Source organism: Pteropus alecto, unplaced genomic scaffold (genome assembly GCF_000325575.1).
Source record: "Pteropus alecto unplaced genomic scaffold, ASM32557v1 scaffold33, whole genome shotgun sequence".
In the NCBI taxonomy this organism is placed as follows: Eukaryota; Metazoa; Chordata; class Mammalia; order Chiroptera; family Pteropodidae; genus Pteropus; species Pteropus alecto.
The window spans coordinates 2,835,142-2,851,361 of NW_006435762.1; the positions used below are offsets into that span (position 1 = coordinate 2,835,142).

At 37.9% G+C, this 16,220-nt stretch overlaps 1 protein-coding gene across 1 annotated transcript in view; it reads left to right on the top strand.

Annotated features, from left to right (window-relative positions):
• Positions 1–433: 433 nt before the first annotated feature.
• The window catches only part of SAMD7 (sterile alpha motif domain containing 7), a 17,232-nt gene continuing 1,445 nt past the window's right edge, over positions 434–16,220 (top strand). The window contains exons 1-6 of the mRNA XM_006910817.1: positions 434–519; positions 1,785–1,909; positions 5,250–5,328; positions 6,502–7,130; positions 8,192–8,313; positions 14,235–14,345. Of these exons, the coding sequence (XP_006910879.1) occupies positions 434–519; positions 1,785–1,909; positions 5,250–5,328; positions 6,502–7,130; positions 8,192–8,313; positions 14,235–14,345 (1,152 nt within the window). The remainder of the gene's footprint in view (positions 520–1,784; positions 1,910–5,249; positions 5,329–6,501; positions 7,131–8,191; positions 8,314–14,234; positions 14,346–16,220) is intronic.

A 16,220-nucleotide genomic window follows, 5' to 3' on the forward strand; every position in this document is an offset into this window, starting at 1 on the left:
TATTTTTCCAATGATTAAAAATATATGGGAGAATATCTGCATTTGTACTTCTGGAAACATACAAATCAAAATAAGTTGTAAGAAAGGAAGTTGGTATTTCTGGAATCTTGCAGGGCTGGTTTAATTTTATTATTGCTTGTAGTGTGGTATGGTATTACCTGTGGACTCTGCAACAAATTACAGGAGCACATGGATAAAACTGAGTTCTATAGTTGTATCTGGGTGCTTACAATGGAGGTTTTTTTGTTGTTGTTTTGCGATTGAAAGCTTGGTATAGCTAGTCTTCCCAAGTTTTGGGAAAATATCATAGGTGTTCATTGTGTTTAAAAATAATTCAAATAGTTCTCACAAAGTAGTTATTTGTTAACATAGCTCTAACTGGTTCTTTTCAGAACTCCATCAGTGGCGAGAGGTATTAATGATAAACCCAACGATGGCCATGAACCCTTTACTGACAGCATCAGGGCAGCGAAGGATCCCACTGGTTCCCTCACCATTTGAACCTCCGACTGTGGATAGGTATTTCCTCCAATGTAATATTCTGGTGAAAGGAGAACGTGGATAATCATTAGGTTTTCAAATCATGTTAACTTGAGTGTTATTTTATTGTCTACTGTTATTTCAATGAACCGTGGTGCAGTCATGCAAGTCAAAATACTCCACTGGCTATACTTTCAATATACTTCCCATTACTTCTCTTTTGAGTTCTGCTTGACATACTCAGCAAATAGCGAACGAACACTTACTATGTGACAGGCATTGTGCAGGTGCAAACATTAGTACAGTCTGGGAGGGCTGCCATGACAAAATACCACAGACTGGGTGGCTTAAACAACAGAAATTTATTTCTCACAGTTCTGGAGGCTGAAAGTCCTAGATCAAGGTGTGAGCAGGGTTGGTTTGTAGTGAGACCTCTCTACTTGGCTTACAGACAGCTGCCTTCATGCTATGTCCTCACACAGCCTTTTTCTCTGTGCATGTGCACTCCTGGTATCTCTTCCTCTTCTTATAAGGACATCAATCTTGTTGGATTGGGGGTCCGCCCTTATGATCTCATTTAACCTTAATTACCCTTAAAGGCCTTATCTCTAAATCCAGTCACATTGTGGGTTAGGACTTCAACATGTGGATTTGGGGGACACAATTCAGTTCATGACAATTGGGCACCCTGGATTTTCTTGTGATAGAACAATTCTTTCTTTTCAATAAAAGTGATATTATCAGTATGTAGGATGCACACTATGGCAATTTCCAATCTTACCCTCTTTAGAGTATTTTGACATTCTGAGGAAAAAGTAAAATCCATTATTTATTCTTGTTCATGGAGAGTAAACAATAAACTTGGACTTCTAGAGATCACTGAAGTTTGGCAAAATAAATCAATTACCCATCAGGTAGTCAAATGTTGATCCCAGATGGCAAAACCCAAGCCAAATATCTCTATTAAATGAGAAAATAATGTTGCGGTCAGAACAGTATGTTGGTCATGGAAAATGAGAAAGCTGCAATGGACTTGATTAGATCTTTTTTCCCAGACGTCGCCAAAACTTTCCTGCTTTCTCTGTTGTGTTGTCAGCTGAGTCAATTCTTCCTTAGTAGAGTCCTTCCTCCTAATCTTTCTTAGCATATTTCTACTTAAACCAATATATATTGCAAGACTTCTATACTTCATTTTGGGAAGAGATAATAGAATCCCATATGGCAATAAAACAAACTCACTGCTTTGCAGTGGAAATTTTGTACAATTCCAGCCTCATTTTATCTGTTATATCTTTTTCCTTTAGAGATTTATTGCCTTCCACTGTAGTTCCAAATGACCCAAGACAGTTTTGTGTTCCTTCTCAATTTGGATCCTCTGTTCTACCAAACGCAAATATGCCGAACATGTTGTCAAATCACGTCTACTCAGGTACGAGCAGTAGATAGCTCTCGTGTGTGGAGCTGCTGTGAAGTAGACAGCTGCAAAAAGCTTGCCATCAAATTTATTGCTGAATTTTGGAGGTAGAACTGTGTAGTGTTAATACTTATAATTTCTGCAGTTGCTATATAGATTTAAATCATGGTTCCACCACTGTGACCAAGTGTAAATTAACTTTTCCAACCACCAATTTACTGACGAATAACATGAAAATCTGTCTTATCTTATGTATAAGGAACTGATGAGGTCATGAGGAGATGAAATCTGAGTGTTAGAGGGGCTCGGGGAAGTTTATATGTGACTTGATATGTCATAATGAGGACTCGCCTTTTTTTTCTGAGTAAGAGGGGTAAGCTTTTGAGGAGTTTGAACAGAGAAGTGACATGGTCTGACTTACATTTTACCAAGATCACTCTGGTTGCCGTGTTGGGAACTGACTTGATAGGACCAAAGTTCTGGGGATAAACTGATGGGAGTTAATGGACAATTAGAATAGTTAAACGATTATGATGGTGGTGACAGTAGAAATAATAAGAAGTGGTTGGATTTTGTAATTATTTTGAAGGTAGAAACAACAGGATTTCCTCACAGTTTAGATCTAAGATGTGAGGAAAGGAGAGTGTTAAAGCTGACAACAAAAATTTTAGTCCGAACAATCAGAAAGGTGGAGTTGCTATTTATTGAGTTGAGGAATATTGAGAGCAACACAGTTCTTGGGGCAAGAGAGATATCATAGGCTCAGTTTTGCTCCTATTACAATTGAGATACCTAACAATCAACGAGAGATGTCAGGAAGGCAGCTAAAGTCCAGAGAGGACTTCCAGAGACAGCCTGGAGACATAATTTTGGAAGTTATCAACATATATGAGACTTATGAGATTATCTATAGAGTGAGTGTGGATAGAAGTTAAAAGAACGATTCCTGGGACATATCAACAGGGTCAAGAAGATGAGGAGGAACAAGCAAGGGAGAAATAAAAGGAGCAACTAATGAGGTAGGAAGAAACCCAGGGGAGTATGGAAGCCTAGAAAGCTAGAGAAGAAAGTGTTTTAAGGAGAGACTGAGCAACTGCGTCAAGCATGCCACTCATAGATCAAGTAGGTGAAGACTGAGAATACATTATTAGATTTAGCTGTGTGGAGATCATTGGCGATCTTGGTAAGAGCCATTTCAGTAGAGCGGTAACAGTGAAAACATGACTGGTTGGGGATCCAGAGAGACTAGCAGGTGAGAATTTCCTCACAATACTGAAGATCGAACTGATGCATCTGATCTCCCAAAACTATATTTATGAGTTTCTGTTTGTTTCTGCTTCCCAATTCCAACAACTCTCAATAGATAGGAACAATGTGAGTGAAAAGCCTGACCCGAAAAGAAATAGGATTGATCCCAGGGCCAGTGAAGATACAAGCCTGCCTGGATTTGAGCTACCACAGTGTATGGACCCACTGCAATGAAATTAGGCATCCGAGCAAGGGCCAGATATGAAATTAGACACTCCCACTGGAGTGGCCTAGGGATCAAATAAGACAGGTGCCACAGCTGATCCTGGATGGAAGCCCCATCTGGCAGCAAGATCGCAATAAATCTATATGTGGTGACAGATAAAAACATGAGAGACTCAGAGTGTCCTTCTTAGTGATGAAGAACCCAGAAGCTGCCAATATTTGGATACAAACAGGCAGATTGATCACCTGTCTTGGGGACATAGATCAGTCTCCCTCCTCAAGGCCGAGGTGTAGGAGAGTAAGCAAGGGCAAGGTAAGGACTCATTCCTATAGAAACTGAGCTTCTAAATAAGTTAGTACAATAGAAACTAAGACAAGAGTGTATTTCACAAATTGAGATGTTAAGTAAGGAGTGACTTATTACAGCTGGACTAACGCTAAGTTTGAGGTCACCTATTTCAGAAAGAGAGAAACTTGAAATAGTTTTGATGAGTCCAGATTTCAGAGGGTCCTAAAATCCAGATGGTTAGAACTGTGCTGTGTACACTGGACTACTCACATGGACTTTCTCTTCATCTTTGGGCAGTGCGCCATGAGTTGGCAATTTCATTCATGGCGGCTATCTAAGGAGAATATCTTGAAGCCACTGAACTGTAAAAATATAGAGCTTTGGAGTAAGAGAATTTTTAGACGTCATCTCATCTAACCTCTGAATTTTATAAATGACAAAGAATCTCATAAAAAAAAAAGATACCTTATGGTTTATGTCAAGATAGGTTGCTTTTAATAGTTTAATGAGGTCTACTAGCTTAGTACAGAGTAAGTATAAGAAACAGTTCTAGACTTCATAATACTTACCCTCTTGTTGGGGAACAGATTTAAACTTGGAAAATTATCATTGAACAAAACTACATATAATAAGTACAATTTGTGCGTCTCTTATGGTTAGAGTGTGCTCTGCGGACCTGTGCTGGTCTGGGAAGTATTTGCACAAATGAATGCATAAATAGAGAGTCAGGGCTTAGAAAAATTTATGGTAATTTGACAAGGTTATTTTATGTCCATCAATCTAATATCTTAAAACTATGCTTGTATATGTCATTGTTTTCATTTCAATTTTCTAAAAAATAATTTATTATTTTTTAAAAGTATTGGTTCATGATGAGTTGGAAATTTTAAAAGAAAAAAATGCTCCTTCACCATAGATGGTTTGAGAAGCACCACTATAGACTCTAAGTGAGTTCGGAGTATAGAGAAATAAAAAATCAATATAGTATGAAGTTACCAAGGCAAGAATAGAGACTTGAATTCTGGCGATGCTGCCATTATTTCAAAATGTTTTAAAAGGTTGACATGAACAAAGAATATAATTGCTGCACATTCCATTGGAAATGTTTTAGGAGAAGCATTTACCTCAGACACAACAAAATGTCCCCATAGAGAACTTTATATTTTATCCGCTTAAATCAAGCATTTATTTCCAGGGATTTTAGTGCATCAGGAAGCGGCACTTAGTTACATTTTTTTCTTGAAAGTCAACAAATTCTTTGTAACAATAATAACAAAAGCTACCAACTTTTACTTCAAAAGAAAGAGATCAAGAGATCCACAGTTCACTCCATTTTTTTTCCTTTTGAAATATGACAGGAAATCTCACCAATCATGAGACCTAAACTTAAAGAAAAAAATTATTCAGAGTTATCATGCCATCACCAAAATGACTCGAGTTGCTAAACAGCAAGGATATGATGTTGTTTCCAATGTTATGCTCAAACGGTGGTTTTTAAAAGATATTCTTTTAAATCATTATATTTTATTTTATTATTTTCAAGTAGATGTTGTTAATTTGTTTGTGGATGGAATGGCGGTTTTCTTTTTTAAGGTTGGGGCATTTTACCACCTGAATCGGTAAAGGCAATGGCCAGAAGGAATGAAATGATTCAAAGGCAGCATACTGCCAGGTAACACAACAGTATTTTTAAAATTTATTTCTTATTCATTCATTTGTTTATTTATTCATTTGTTTTAGAAAGATAGGTAAATAGATATAAATATATATATACTTTTATATATACATTTATTCATTTATTATATTTGCGTATGTTGTTATATTCGTGTGTATGTGTGTATATATATATATATATATACTCTGAATATATATATACATATATATATGTATATACACGTACTCTGATTACTTACAAAAGTATTTCAGGGATATTACAAAAGAAACATATACAAACATGTATACAGGTTGATTAAGGATAAAAGCAAGATTAGAAATTACATAGCTAAGCTAAGTTTATAGACCATAATAGTTTGTCAATGCCTGGCAACTAAATGCCTCGCTGTGATTCCTCCGAAATTCATATTGGCATTTCTGTCTTCAATGACTTCAGTTTTGACCAAAATAGGAGCCAAGCTTGCCAACCCCACTTCAGACAATGCCATCAGAGTCCAGACAGCCCCATGTCAATGCAACAGTATCCTTCAGCTGTAGCAACCAGGAGAAAGGAAAGCCAGCATTAATGGTAGGGTGGGGAGAGAGAAGGAATCAGAGTCAATTCTCTTATTACTGAACCCTAAAGGGTCCAGGTGATGACCAATAAGCAAAGTAAAGTAAAGTAAGCAAAAACGAGCCCTCCCTCTCCTTCTTCCCCTACTCCTGCCACTTAAATTAATTTGTAACAGTCGAGATTTGCATTGACTTATTGTGGCTCTGGAGTCCCACTAAAATTGTACTGCAGGGTTTAAAAACCTCTTCCTAGAATTTTAATCTCTTTGAAGATTAATCTCTGGCAAGAAACTACCCTGTGCTGCATTATTAATTTATAATAAAAACATATAGAAACTTAACAGGCAAACTTGTTAAATTTGCCAGAGGTAAGGCTCTAAAGACTGGCCTCAGACTTCCACTGGGAGAGTCAGCCATGCCCTTCACCCTCAGATCTTACTCCAAACTCTCCTTCCCGGTGGCTTTGTTGGCGATTTGTGTTTCCCCCCAAAATACTTCAGGTAAGTAGTGTGAAGACTCACAGGAAAAACAGGTGCTATCTTAGGGAAGGCAGAGGGCCATTAAAATTATACTTCTAAGGTTTTCTTGGATTGTATAAAATGTATTGTTTTGTTTTTAGGATGGAAATGGAAATGCATGCCATTTATCAGCAAAGGAGAATAGAAAAAATGAATCCCAAGGGGCTAGCAGGCTTTGGGTTACCATTCCTTTACAGCCCTTGCGTCCCTGCTGGTCCAGCCACCTGCCACAGCAGGAGCATGCTCCCTGCCAGTGACATGCATTTGCACAGACGCTCCCTGAGAAACATTCAGGGAAACCCCATGCTAACGGCAACTAGTCCACGCTTTCTAGAGAGTTGGGGGCAGAAATGTCGTCGTCTCAGGAGAGGTGCAGGGAATCAGAAAGTTCTAGACAATGATACTGAGCGTTCCAAAAGTCAAGCGGAAGAACAAACCCTCGGTCAGACTCATGCGATCCCCTACGAAGAGGATGAGTATGCAAAAGACGCTGAAACCGAAGCTCTCAGCAACCAGCCGTCAAGCGAAACCAATGAAAAGCCAACTACAGCTCTTGCCAACACCTGTGGAGAGCTGGAGCTCACCCATAGAAAGCCCTGGGCAGCACATGGTTCTTCTCTGGAAGCAAAGGCCTGGGACAGTGGGAAAGAGAAGGCTTCAGAGCAGGTTTTTGCAGCTTGTGGTGAAAAGAATGGGCTTTACCCTCCAGTTCCTCAACCATCTCTGTCGGGTAGGTATGCAGGAGCCTATGGCCAGTGGCAGATTCTTGGGAACCACAGGTCACAAAGTCCTTCAGTAGTTACATAGTGAGCTATAACCATCATGCTTCTTTTTATCCTTCCTTTTTTTAATCCTATTTAGAATGACCTCTTCTCGAAGTTATTTTACTAGTTAGTTCCAAGAAGCCATATCAGTGAAACTCATTTCTATTTGTATATTGTCATATAGAAAATTTTCAGCAAAGGCTAGGAAGGCAAGTATGAGGAAGGCTGGGGAAACCTACCAGAATTTTTCATTAAAATTTTAATTTAGTTTGCTGTTAATTTCTTCAACACTTTAAAATAAAGGAGCTTCTTGCTTTAAAATATGAATTCTATCTACTCCTATTTAAGTATAGAAAAAAAAAACCAGACTTTTAAACAGAAGCATTAACTCTTAGTGCCCACTACTGTTAATATAATCTAACCTAAACATATTGAGGCACATCTCCAAAAAAAAAAGCAAAACAACAACAAAAAATACTGAATAGTTTTCTAGAAGTTCTTTAGATAAATATATTTTAAAACAGAAATTCAGTCTGGGGGTGTGGTGTAATCTAGCCACCAGACCAACTACTTCTGTTATAAAGTGTTAATTTGCCATTTTCATGAAAATGCGGCGAAATTTTTGCATTGCCCAGGGAGCATGATAAATCACATAACATGTGTTATGATAAACCCCATGACATCATAGTGATGTTAAGCTGGAGAGTGAAATCTACAGGGCATTTCCCTTGGAATCTAGAGAAGTTGGAGCAGTCAGGAACTTCTTTGTTTAGTTAAAATAATGCTGTCATTAAAGATCCTTTAGAGGAAGAAAAGAAAGGAGGCAGCTAAGTTTCTTAGAAAACATCTTTCAATAATTCTTGATATCCTTTAGGGAATTTATGTATAGATCTATATAAAGGGATCACTCTGTGGTAATAGAATATGAGGAAATTAATGTAATTATACTTTAAACTGTACTCTTAGTGTCCCTCTTTTTTTTTTGGAAATTTTATGTCACAAAATAATTTTTTTTTCCATTTTAAAGGAACACACACACTGGTTACAACTGGGGAGAATCTGTCCTTGGATGAAGATATTCAGAAATGGACAGTGAGTGATGTGCACAATTTCATCAGTGGCCTTCCGGGTTGTTCAGACTATGCTCAGGTGACCTAATATTTAAGTATTTTCATAAAAGTAAGACACTTTGAAATATATATATTTTTTCCATAATGAGTTCTGTCAAACTTGCACTTCGCCCCAGAGAGTATTCCTAGTAATCTCCCCTTTTTATGCCCGTGGCTACCCTGGGAAAGGAGCCTCTATGTGATGGAACTTGGGTCATGTGCCCACACCCCAGTTGGGAAAGCCAGTGTCTGGCTTTAGTTTATGTTTCAACAAGACTCTAGAGAGGTGGGACGTCTCCCCAGGTTGAGAGATTCAGAAGCCACAGATGCAAAAATAATGGGAAATGTTTACTACATTCTCTACTCATCCATGTAACAAACATTTTAGGGGCATATACTTGGATACAAGTAGTTTTGGCTACTCAACAGGTAATGGAAATATATACTTTGTTCTAAAAAGGACAAGAAGGCAATAGATCTGAAAAGCTGGAAATTATATATTTTTAATTCTAAATTTATGCTGAAGCAATATACAAAAATGCATACACACATATAATTCAATCTGATAGGTAAACACTACTTTTAAAAAAATTACAGTGATGTTAAGACAGTTGGAATGAAGGCTAGTTTCATTTATATAGGAAAATTGGTGACAAAAATCATGGGTTGGCAAGTTTTCGAAGTTTATGTCACTGCTTCATTTTCATGCATATAGTTTACTTTTTCAAGTGATTTAATAATACAGTTCCAAGCAACGATGTGCCTACTAAGTCTGGTATTATTGTCTTTGATTTATATATTAAAGAAAAAGAAAGCAAGAAAAAGACATTCTGATTTAACAACATCATAATTAACTGACATTCTGATTTAACAACATCATAATTAACTGATCTTAGTTTTGCGATAATATTTTCCTTTATGTAATGCTGTTAATTCCTTTTTTTTGTTGTTCTGTTAGTGAGACTTATGGAAAGATTATGTAGAGTAGTAATTAAGAATATGGCTTATGAAACCAGAAAATACAGATTGAGATTCAGACTTTTTCATTTTCTGGACATGTGACCTAAGACAAATTGCCTCTTTTCTCTGTGCCTCAGTTTTTTCACCTGTAAAATGGGGATAATATAATACATTCTCAAAAGGTTGTTGCAAGCAATAAAGAGTGCCTGGCACTTTGTAAGTACTCAATAAATTAATTTCATCACTATATCAGACTCTTAGAACAGAACCTCAAGTTACTTTTGAGACAAGTTGTATTCTTCATCACCTACTTTATCTTTTTGCATATCTGATAAAATTTTTTGTTCTATTGTCTACTATTTAATGAGTATAACCTTATTATTTTATTTTTTGTCATGAACCACCTTTTAAATTTATCTATGTCACTTATCAAGTGCTATATAAACCACCGTACAATGAAGTTACCCAATTCTGATAAGAGCTGGAAAGAAGCAACCAACCTCGTGTATAACGGACATGTGATTGCTGACTTCTGGTGGATTGAATCTGTTTGAACTTTCATTATTCTTAATCAGTTAGCGATGCAGTCATAAAAGTGCAGTTTATAACAACCACTCTTGTAATAAATAATGTTATATGCATTTCATACTTTATCATCTCAAATGTCCTCTTGCGGGTGCGTAAAAAACACAAAAACACGAATACCCAAACTCTGCTGACTCATTATCTCTCACCAATAGGAGGTCAGTATTCCCTTCCCCACCCCAAGAAGCAGAAATAATTATTTCTAGGTGTTTTGCAGATGTGTTTAGGATCAAGTCCTTCTCTCGTTTCCTTGTTAAAGTGTACTTTAAACTGTACTGATGAGATCGACTACAAGAACGCCGCTGCTCTGCTGGGCACCATGCTGCCATGCTCAGTGACTGCGTTCTGTACAGAAACAGGAGAATCTCCTGGCTCCCGCTGGGTGCACAACCCTCACAAGAACCATTGTCTTAAATGTCCCTTTGGGTTTTACTCACAGACTCTGGACTAGTCAGGTTACACCCACTGTACCCCACCCTCTTCTTCCTCACGTCTGCCTTAGGTGCCTCGTCAGCAACCTCCCACCACCTGCCTCCTGTAGGTAGACAGAGAAATTCAGAAAAAAAATAACTACAACTAAAACCCAAAATCCCTCTACGAATGAATTCTTTTAAATAGATATAGAGAGAGGGCTGGTGGCTCAACTGCTTAGGGACATCCAGGAGACCTTGTAACACATTTTGTTTTTTTCTAAGTAAATGCCTAGTTCAAAGAACCGAGCAGATAAAACATTCTCTCTAAAAATAACCGAAGTTACTAAAAATATATGCACATATATATGATGCTCTTGGCCTAAACTGTTCTCATGAGAACGAGGGGGTGGAACATCTTCTGAGAGACGGTGGCATGTGCTGTGTCCTTGCCCCAGGCCCAGGGTTCATCTATCATGGCTCAGGGTTCAGCTCTCGCATTTCAGATCCTGGCTGACCACCAACCTCTGTCTGAAAATTTATCTCTGTGGTTTCTCTTTCTTTGGTGCTCACTCATAGTTCCTTCACTGCTCACTGGAATCCCTACTAAGGAAAGAGAAATAAAGCAAAATGTCCACCATTAATATACTTAAATATTTTCATCAGCAGCCCTTTTCTGAATGGCAGTGTAATTAAGCAGGGAAAATTATGAATCGGAATCATAAACTGGGGGTTATTTTATAATTTCTCTAAATGGCAAGCTGTGCTTCTTGGGAAACTCACTTAGCCTTTTCTATGCTGTTCTCTCATTTACAAAAAATCATAATAATGATACAGAGTCTTTGGTAGGCATGGACTATGTGTGAGGCACTGTACTGGACACATCATTTATAGATTATCTTTTAAATTTAGTCTATACCATAATTCTGCAAGGAAGATATTAACCCTATTTTACAGCTGAATTAAACTGAGGTGGCTAAAAGGGTAAGTACTTGAAAAATGTGTATATAACTACAAATCTAGCTCTTTCCATTATAACTACTGTACATTGAGGATATTGGGCCATATGGTTTCTAGTCAAGGGTACCTGGGCCCCTAGGAGTTCTTAAAAGTGGTTAAAGAGATCTGTAAGTTATTCTATTTCAAAAAACCTAAAAGAGATCATACAATTCCACAAGAGAAGGCTATAAGACTAATCCAAGCTGTCACCTTTTTTGCTTTGGCTCAAATTAATTTGCATTAGCCATTCTACGATTTGCTTAATTAAAATAGGAAAGGAAATAATTACTTAATAAATATATTTTGTAAACAAGTAAAATATATTAGAACACAAAGTTCCTGGTACAGAAGCTTCCCAAGAAGATTCTAGATTTCAGTGCGTCTTGAGGCACGCCTGCAAGGAACACCTTGTGGAAATGAGACACACATGGTTCTGCTCAGGAAGCTTACAGTCCAGAAGAGGGATGCTAGTAAGGGATTCTACGTCAGTGAGAATGTGCTATGAGAAAGCAGGTACGAGGCCTGGTGGGAACATACAGGAAGGCCTCATGGCTTCCCAAAGGAAGAGGCAAGGAAAGTGAGACCTGATGGTGAGTTTACCAGCTGAGGGAGGAAGTGAGGCGGGAGAGAGGCAAAGGAAGAATTTCCAGGCAGAGATTAGGAGCCAGAGAGAATTTAGTGTAGTTGGGATTTTGAGAGTAGCTCCTAGTGGCACAGAGAGGGCCAGGGGCAAGGTGGGAGAGGTGAGAATGGCAAGACAGGAGACTAGAGTGGGAGTAGGAGCTAGGTCACAAAGAACCGCGAAGACCCAGTGAAGGATTATAATTTTATCCTGGAGGCAGTTGAGGTTTTAAGCAGGAGCGATATGATTAGCTTTATATTTCAAAAAGGTCACTAGGTTGCTTTTATGAAAACAGGTCGAAGGCGGCAAGACTAGTGGGAAAGCCTCCTCAGATGAGCAATAATCATGTTTGATCCAGGGCAGGAATACTGCAGGTGACAGATGAGAACACTTTCTAAGAGGCAGGATTGGCATGATCCAACTTCTAAGTTAAAGATATCCATTCATTAGGGAGCCTGCAGCATAGAGAGACACTCATTGAAGCCAAGAGAGACTGAGACAAAGAAGAAAGAAAAAAGAAGACCTGAGACAGAAACCTAAGGGACTCTAACACAGAAGGATGGACAAAGAAACAGTAGCCACAAAGGTGACTGCAAAGGAGAGGGCATGAGCCTAAAAAATATGAGAATTGAAAAATATTCATGGGTTTGGTAATAACAGAGTCACCAGAGACCCAGAGGAGAGCAGATTGATGAAGACTCCTTGAGACTGAGGAATGACTAGGAAGTAAGATCATGGAAACAGGGAGCATCACAAATCTTCTGAGAGACTGGGCTGTAAAGGGGATGAAAGGCATGGGGCAGTATCTAGAGGCAGAGTGAGGTTTGTATATTTTCATTTTTATTATTGCTTGTTGTATAATGGTGGAAACTTGCTTAAGTGCTAATGGGAGAGAGCCTGCCAAGGAGGAGAGATGGAAGGCAACAGAGGGGATTATTTACTCATTGGGGCCCCAAGGTGAGAGGGGTAAGGACCCAGAATATGTGGAGAGATTGTCTTTCAACAGTGAGGGACCCCACTTTCACATATGAGGACAGAGGAAGAAAATATGTTTTTAGGTTTTTTAGGCATAATTAGAGGAAGTTCTTATCTACTGGTTTCTTTTTTTTAATTAGGAAGTTATATGATCTGTTGAAAATAAGAGAGGATTCTGTAGTGTCTAAAGTTTGAAGATATCACTTATATGTGGAATATAAACCTAAAAGCAACAAACAAACAGGACAAACAGAGACTCATGAACATGGACAACAGACTAATGGTTACAAGAGAGTAGTGGGGTGGGGGAAGGTAGATGGTGACAGAAAGAAATGTTAACTATGGGAGGTGAACACACAATGTAAATATATATATATGCCTTACTGTTAAAATGTTCAGCTGAAACTTACCAGATTTTGTTAACCAATGTCATCATAAAAATTTAATTAATTAAAAAAAAAGACTTAAGGTATTATAAGCTTAATATTACATATGGTAATATTAACATTTACAAAAAGAGAAAAATAAAATAAAATTTGAGGAGTGTGAAGAAAGCTTGAAATAGAAAGAAGAGATTAATTTAAAAAAAAAGACTTAAGGTATTATAAGCTTAGTATTACATATGGTTAAAAGTCAAAGAAAAACATTTACAAAAAGAGAAAAATAAAATAAAATTCGAGGAGTGTGAAGAAAGCTTGAAATAGAAAGAAGAGAAAGCTGGTCGGCAAACACAGGATTGCCAGGCAGGTTGAAGTTGGAGATCATGAAATGATGGTGCTACCAATCCGCTCAGTTTTTTCCTGTCCATCTCTGCATCTGCCTGGAATCCTTGTCCACCAGCAGCCTCCCCCATTTCAGGAAGAAAGGAAGGAAAGGTCACATCCCTAAACAGTCAGACAGGCCCTGCTGGAAAGGGCCTGCATGACAGCCCCATCTGCGTTTTCCTCTCCTCCCTCTGCCATTAGGCTAAGGCAGTGGACAGGAGGCAGTGCACCTGTAAATGTGAGAGATGACATTTGTCTGTGACAGTTCTTACCCAGATCCCTTTACTGAGACTTTGTTCATTCACTGAGTTGTCCAGCAACGTTTATTGCACATCTACTATGTGCCAGCCACCGCATTACAGGTACGTTGATAAATGAGACCTAGGTGCGCACTCAAATATTAGCTATTCCAGGCTGGAACTGAGTTCTTTAAACAGAGGACTACAACGTACTCCAAGGGTTATTAAAGAGCATGAACAATGTGCTACTGGAGCGCAGAAGAGAGTAACTGAAAATGTGAAATTTTATAAAATTTGTGTCATCCTCAAGCAGTCTTAATGTTTCCTCCAAAACTAACTTACTTGTATGGAAAACAAGAATTAAAAAAAAAAATTAGGCAAAGTTAACACCGTTTGTGTTTAATAAGGTGTTTAAAGATCATGCAATCGATGGAGAAACTCTGCCATTACTCACAGAGGAGCATCTTCGAAGCACTATGGGATTAAAGCTAGGGCCGGCGCTAAAGATCCAGTCGCAGGTATGATGATTTTTCGTAACAGTATGTAGTGATGGTATAAAACTCAAGGGAGTGTGTTATTTTTATCCTGTTGTAATAGTCATAATACCTAGTTATCCTCTATATTAAGCTTTCCGCTCTGTGGCTAGGAAAGTGATAAAAGTGAGGGAACCTGAAACATTAGATGGATTAGTAGCACATATCCCTAGGTATAATTGGAAAGGCACAAAGCAGTGGTGTGCTGGTAAATGTTTCTCTTTAAGAACAAAATGAACCCAGATTTGTAGCACTTGCCAATTTCTGTAGTGTCAATACTTCCACCATGGCTGACAAACTCTTGATGTAATGTCACTAGATACAGAAATGGGAAGAGATGCACAGCAGCACCCCACTTTACAGTATTTTCACCATATGGATAGAATAGACACAAATAGCAGAGATAATAATAAATGCTAATAGCAAAGTAATTAAGTAAAGACAATTAAGAAGTGATGAGTTTTGAGAATTTATTACTATAGTTTTCAATATAATGTATTTAATTGTAAGTTTATATAATTTAATTTTTAATAATGGCATGTTTAACAACTGGCTTGTAAACTCCCTAAAAAAATCAACAAATGGCTTTCAAGACTGAAACAAGCCAGCTCTAGCATACCATTTCTCACCACCTTCACTGCTTCATTCTGGTCTAAGGCACCATCATCTCATTGGATTCCTGCATTGGCCTTCTAACTGTTTTCCCTACTCTGCCTTTGCCCACCCAGAACCTATTCACAAAACGGTAAAGAATGATCCTGTCCCATGCAGTGTAGTGATGGGGATACTGTTGAGAAATGCGTCATCAGGCAATTTGGTCGTTGTGCAAACATCACAGAGTACACGTACACAGAGATGGAATAGCCTACTCCATGCCTAGGCTAAATGGCATAGCTTATTCCTCCTAGGCTACAAGCCTGTAAAGCAGTTATTGTTCAAAACAACATGAGATTAAATCAAGAACCTTGGGGACATTCCCTCTGCTTGAGATGCTCTTCACTCCCACCCCACCCCCGATATCCTCATGTTTTGCTCCCTCATCTCCCTCCTCTTTGCTCCTCTCATCTTTCTCAATGAGGCTTGCTCTGATCGGCCTATCTAAAATTGTGCATGGCCTAGCCCTCATGCATACTACTACAATCCCTTTTTTCTGCTCTTCTTTTTTTTTTTTCCCCTCATGGCACCTATCACCTTCAGTCATACAACATAATTTATTTATTTGTTATATTCATGTTTATTATTGATTTCCCTCTGCCTCCAATAGAATGTAAGTTCCATGAGAGCAGAGAGTTTATCTATTTTGTTGCAGGAGTTCACCAGATAAGAAAAGATATCTTTGTGGATGTATCCTTAGAACACGCAAGGCCCATAATAGGTCAAAATTTATTGAAAGAATGAGTTTCCTGAAGCAAAACCAAGAAGCATCAACTAATTCTTCCCAGAATTTACACAAGGCTGCACCTTTTTATTATATATATTTATTCCAGAAGCTGAGATTTTAAAATGTCCTTCAAAAACCATTTTCGTCTGCCTAAAAGTTTTAGGGTAAAGAAGTTGTTTGTGTCTAATGCAAATATTTAATGTTTCTATTGGTATTCTTTTTTTCAATGTAATTTTTTGAAAAAATTTTAGATACAGAAAAGTCGCAAAGATAGTACAGAGAATTCACCTAGCTTTTCTTAATGTTAATATCTTACATAATGTGGCACGCTTGTCAAAACTAAGAAATTAACATTGGTATAATGGTACAATATGGCATTCATTTTTAAATGACATTTTTCTTTAGTGAGAATACTATATCTCTTGGCATAATTACGGTGACACTGTACAATTTTTTCTTTGGCTCTGATTTATTCCTCG